The following is a 6,377-nucleotide window of genomic DNA, read 5'->3' as shown; positions in this document are numbered from 1 at the left end:
ACAGAGTAAAGTCAAGATTAGAACTAAACTAGTGGCCCTGAAGCCCTCAAATATATAGGGCTGCTTATCTAATCGAAGGAGGAAGCTGTGACTATATTACAGGTTTGCTCGAAACAAAAAAATAAAACTTTTTTAATAATCACACAAGTCACGTTTAGAAAACCCCAACTTATATTTTCAACCCTATAATAATCATCATAAACATAGTAATTATTCCTTTTTATCTTTTTAGATATTAATAAAGAATAAGAATAAACTATAATTATATAAAAAATATATTAATTTCCAACTTTGAGAAGAAATCAATCATTTTGAGGTCACGTCGCATACAAGGTAAACGAGGGTACCTGGGTAACCCGTCCCTCCGATAAAGGTGCAAACAAAATTCTAACCTCGCCAACTCTCCTCAGTATGTTTAGTGAAAGAAAAACTGTAAGTATAAAGATTATACATTAAGTTACGAGCTCGTTTTCTTTTCTTTATCGAATTCATTACTAATTCTAAGTTAATAATTAAGTTTCTCATTTAATTCTAGAAGATATTCTATAAATTATCTGACATGTATTCTCCTGAAATCGTAAAGATTCTAACTTCAAATTGCATCTTTCTTTTTTATTTTATACATTTATATTTTACATATTATCACACTTCCTAAGAGATACTCATCCGAAAAAAATTGGAAAGCCTCTTAAGTGTCAGGTTTTAAACCTTTATTTTAATAGCGCTACGAAAGTATTCCAAAATTTTCCTTTCTTGTACTTTCTAAAATATAATTTTCGTCTATTATTTTGGTCAAGAAAGCAACTTTTGTTTATATAAACAATAATCTAAAGACTAGCAAACAGGTCCAACTGAATCAAATTTATGCTTAAATTGTGTAATCAAATTTTTTGTTAAATCAATAACCTTCTTAGATAAAATAAAAATGAGGTAACTTGATACATACCGGCAGTATCGACAATCGCTTTAACTGACATTAAATTGTTTGTTATTTACGATAAGAACATAATCTTTTATTTCCTGTTCACTTCCTCGGATATCAAACCATTGGGAAAACTTTTTGACTTCGCAGGCTTCCAGCACTTACTGTACTTCGGCATTGCACACAACAAAACACGCACGTCAATTTCATATCTTATCAGTCTTAAAAAATTGCATTGAATATGAAACAAAAAGACTACATAGGGCGAATAACATTAAACTAATAAATTATAAAAATTGCACGCGTTTTTAGTCGATTTTTAGAGCAAGGGTTCTAATCGGCATCCATATGCACTTATCAGATTGCAAACAATTCAAACGCTTCTCCCGATTGGAAGTGATTAAGAACGATAAACAATATTTGTCCCGATTAATACCAATTTAAAACGATTCAGTTGAAAATCGATCGAAGTCGGGTCCAGTAAATTTTTTTCTTGAAAGTACAAAAATTAAAAAAGTGTATGCTGAAATAAGTTTCAGCTGCTTGTTATAACAATACAGATAATGATAAAAGTGTAAAGACGTGACAAAAATCAAAAGAAAAAAATTAAACTAATCATGATTTAGACGATGATGGAAAGATGGTGAAGAATAATGTTTATATTTTGATGTAAATATATAAATACAACCTTAAAGTATAGTGAAGCACACAAATATATGATTACAAACCTTTCACATGGATCTTCCAGCGGATTTAAATTTGGACATGGATCACCTAGAAGAGTCCGCAAAGTTAAGGCAGCTCCTTCAGCTAAAGACTCAAGACAATAGCCGCCCTAAAACATATAATTTTTAATAAACTGAACAAATTTAACTAAATTTATATATTAAGGATGTATTAAAGTTATACATAAACAACAATAATGGCTTAGTAGGTTAGACGCTCAGACTTCACCTCAGACGTCCGGGGTTCGATCCCTGAGCTGGTACCTCTGAAAATTTTTCTATGTACCTTTACCGAGGTTCTGGTGGTTGGGAACCCACTTTAAGCTGTAGGTCCCCCCATCGTGTACTTGACTACAGCCCAGACCGTAAATAATGGAGTAAAAACCAGGCTTTGTCCAATGTGTCGGGAGACACTGCTGTTATCAGATCACTTGATTGTATTATAATATGCGTTCGTGTTTGATAATTTACCGGAACAGCTCCGTGCAAAAATTTTTTAAAATATAAAAATCCAACTCTTACCAAAATTAACTTCGACATGTTGGGCAGTAACCATCTTAAGCCTGTAATAATATTTTAAATATTAGGGTATGGTGACCCTATCGCTCAAGAGCTCCGACTCTTGCAGTCAGCCATGCAGCATTGAGCTAACTCCTCAATGCAATGAATTATGCGGTTACGTTACCAATAGGCCTCTCTCGGACTTTTTTATTTTAAATAGTGGACTAAATGTTTTTCTTAATCTGGTAAAAATTTGGGAGTGGTTAGTCAAATTTTATGATTTTGCTTTCTCAATGAGTAGAAGTTGCATTTATAATTTAATCCTAATGTATCTATAGTTCATTGTATTCCTTGAAAGATTCTCTAAAATATCTTTGGTATGTTTTTATTGAAAAGATGTATTTCATTGAAATACTATATATAAAGATAGCAATGGTGTAACTCCTAATTTTTTAAAGTAAAATGTACCAAAGATATATTTAGAAAATCCTCTTAGGTATAAAATGAGCCTTACAACATTATTATTAAATAATAATTGTAAGTTTTTTAAATAACTTCAGAAAGAGAAAGTAGCGAGGACAACATTAAGACAGAGGCACGTTAGAAGTGGGAAGAGGTAAGGGAAAATTTGGAAAGAAGGATGAAGACTTTAGAATAAAAATTAGAAAAACAGGATGATAATAATAAAAAGGTAGAACACTTGGAAAGTAGGATAGTGAATATCTAAAAATCAAAACGGGAGGTTGGAAAAGGGGAAAGTGTGAATAATGAGTGCGAAAGCATAAGGGAAATAAAAAAGAAGATTAGAAAAGAAAGAAAGGCATTCATGGCTGCTAAGTTCGGGGTAAGATGGTTCCTTTGCAGCACAATGGGCAGATTTCCTTTTTGCGTTATCTGTAGCCACCGAATTTAATTTCTTGCCCTCACCCTTCCCAGGCGTATATGCGAATTCCAGAAGGAAAAAATATTTCAGTGGAGGAGTAAGTCTAGTAGGCCAATTAGACTAGTAAGATAATCTTCGATTTTCTTGTTAGAGTCTTCAGGGGACGAACGACCTCATAATGGGTACCTTTAAGACTTAATAATAAGTGTAATGCGACGATGACCTCGATATCTGCCACCAATGAGAAACCCCTATTTTCCAACATTTTTGTTATGGATTCTTCTAAACTTGTGGAAGAAGACCCGTCAAGCAAGACGTTCAATTGTCAAACTATTTTGCCTATTTCTCGATTTTGGTTAATGGTATGTATATGTTTAGAGTATTGAAGCACTATATCTGTTCCTTTCGATAGTGCTACATAAATCAAGTGAGTCGGTGTACTCGCCATCGCTTGGAGTTTTTAGGGGTCGCTGATCACGAATTTTTGGAAAAAAATGCAAAAGTCACAATAGATAATCGAAAATGGCGTCTAAAACTTATAATAATTAACGGACTGAGCTTTAAATTCTTACGTAGGGGTTTTCGTGATAGCTGATTGTGAATCTGTTCACAAACATAAAAAATTTTAAATAATGGATAATTTTCTAAAATATTAATTCATTATTTATCAAATATTATGCAATGAATATTAATCAATTGATACTCAATTTTGTATTTCTCACATAGTATAATTAAATTATACTAGATATTAACTTTATAAAATAATATATTATAATAATTATAAATTAGTTGTGTGCCACATTTTATTGAAGAAAATAATACACGCCCATATGTAAAATATCACTTTATTCGTAAATAAATTACGCATATACAGTTTAACCTGTATACATTTTTGTACACGTATTGCGCCTATTTCGGATTCTCTAAACACTAATTGATGCAAAAATATAACCGATAAGTTTTATATCACGAAATTATTCACAAATACATTAGTTATTGTATTATCTCTTGTATTAACTATTTTATGTGGGTTTCTAAGTCAAAGATATCACGCAATAGCAATAACAGACAATTATAATTGTAATAATCTATTTCTAAGTACTCTGAAGTGTCCACAAAATGCTCAATATTGTTATTTTTTTAAATCCACACTTCGTTTTTGGCCAAGATTTCGGGTCTCTCGGCCCACTTTGCTGCACTCTTAATGACATGGCCGCGCACAACCACGTTGATATACAATAGGCAACGAAATATATTAAAAATAGTAAAAAGTAGCACACTTTTGTATAAATGCATATCGTAGGGGAGAAATTCATATATTTCAGAACTCAATATTTTCTTTTATGTCGTGCTATTAGCAATCGGAAGCAGATGATTTACAGAAAAATCTTGTTTTTCATTCACTAACGATCTGGTTATATTTGATTCCAATTGAGAATTCCAGATTCAATCGACCTCTTGAAAATTTCACATCATGGAGCATCAAATAAATAGAGGTATGAGGTTCAGAATTGATGTCTTGAGTTTAAAAAAAAACATTTTACGAACGTCAATATCACTACGAATTGGCATTAGAATGTATCCATAGAAAGGCATCCATTCTGTTAAGAGTAATGGTTTAAGGCAAGTTGTTGATTTATAATGCTCGCTACATAATTATGTCTGTGCGTATATTCTCTCTGAACTATTAGGCGAAAGCCATCAATAATGTGTCCGATGGATTCGTTGGAATCTCCACATAATCGGGATCGGTCAACCACTTCTCTATGTAACGCGTGTTTGCGATCATTTTTAGTGCTGAAAATATTGTCCTGTATCGCAATGACAAACCCTTCCTGATATTCAAGACTTCTTCTAAGTCCCGATTTTTTCCGAGTTGAGAGAACTCTTCATAATAAACCTAAGTCTTGTAGTGAAGGCAGTCGTTAGGACTGTCTTAACTGTCGTAAGCTGAATACCCTTAGATTCAAGAATACCCACATATTTATATGACTCGCCCGCAGCCATTACCTCGATGTCATTTTCAAACTCGTTCTCTAACCTCCATATTTAAAAGGTGGTTGACCTTTAATTTTCTTATGTCTGCCATAAGAGCATAAGCTATTTCATACATCTCACTATTTTTGGATGCACCTCCAGTAACTCAAAGAGTGTGATAAGTAGCTCATGGTTCTTGTTATCAAATGCCTTTCAAATGTCAATCCTAGGCATGGACAGTTTGCTTTGATACCTGATAAAATCCTTGGTGATACGCCTGTCTATTACCAGGGTCTCTCTGCAACCTGCTATTCCTCTCTTGCATTCGCGTTGTCCATCTGTTGCACTTCATACCGGCTCAATAATCGTTAATATCTTTTCTTTGATGATGCAAGTGAATATTTTGTAGCTGGTGCATAAACAAGCTATGGGCCTGTAGTTCCTTGACCTTAACAAATCTCCGATCTTAGGGATCAGGACCGTGTGTCTTTCCACTAACCACTGCGGAATGGGTTGTTCTCCGTTTAAGAAAGTAGTAAATATAAGAGCTAGATGTTGGTGCCTAGAAGTGACCTTCTTACACCAAAAGTTGTTGATTTTATCTGACCATGGCGCTGAAAAGTTCTTAGTTCTAGCGATAACTTTCTTCACTTCCTCAGCAGTAATTAATGAACACTCCTCCTCTGGTCGCTGCAACAATTGCCTCTGGCAAAAGTTACGAAAGGGTGAGATATCTTAAGCTTTTTTATATAGCTTATGAGTATCTCCATATACTTCAAGGAACTCTTTGGCTGTTGAAAGAGCTCTTCTCTTTTCGTCCAGTGCTGCTTAATGGTCAACAGTTTGCACTTGTGCAAAGTGTGATCTGCTTTCAGTAAGTTCCGAGCTAGTATTTTTTAAGTTTGACCAATCAATACTAGAAACTGAATCTTTATAGTGGATAAACTCTGGTGCATTTGTTCAGATTTTTAAAATAATAATTGAGCGAGCACATGCCGTTCAAAATTGTGGGTTATTTAAGATGAGAAAATTCATCAGGTCATAACTCGTCAAATGCCAATGTGAAAGATGACTGCATTTGCAGTTAGTAGGCGGAGCAGTAAGCTACTCACTTTGGACTTAGGTAGTGAGACCCATACTTCCACATATGTATATTTTTTACCTGTTTAGATTTATTAGAAATTTACATTTCATTCCGATTTTTCTTTTATATTTAAAATTCTAAACAATGAAGTAATATAATTATAAGAATAGTGTAAGAAACTATAACAATGATAATAGCTAATAACTTTTATAATTCATTAGTTATAATTAGTTTAATTTATGTACATTTAATTTAATTAACGGATTATTAATTGTTTAACTGAAT

At 33.2% G+C, this 6,377-nt stretch overlaps 1 protein-coding gene across 15 annotated transcripts in view; it reads right to left on the bottom strand.

Moving 5' to 3' along the window:
* LOC117174093 (histone deacetylase 6) overlaps positions 1-6,377 on the bottom strand; it is a 788,923-nt gene that overhangs the window by 382,243 nt on the left and 400,303 nt on the right. For all 15 annotated transcript variants that reach the window (XM_033362808.1, XM_033362803.1, XM_033362813.1 and 12 more), the window contains one exon: positions 1,651-1,757. In XM_033362808.1, the coding sequence (XP_033218699.1) occupies positions 1,651-1,757 (107 nt within the window). The remainder of the gene's footprint in view (positions 1-1,650; positions 1,758-6,377) is intronic.

This window comes from Belonocnema kinseyi, chromosome 6 (assembly GCF_010883055.1).
Source record: "Belonocnema kinseyi isolate 2016_QV_RU_SX_M_011 chromosome 6, B_treatae_v1, whole genome shotgun sequence".
In the NCBI taxonomy this organism is placed as follows: domain Eukaryota; kingdom Metazoa; phylum Arthropoda; class Insecta; order Hymenoptera; family Cynipidae; genus Belonocnema; species Belonocnema kinseyi.
The sequence above is the reverse complement of the archived record's forward strand: the minus strand, read 5'-3'. Positions and strand labels throughout refer to the sequence as shown.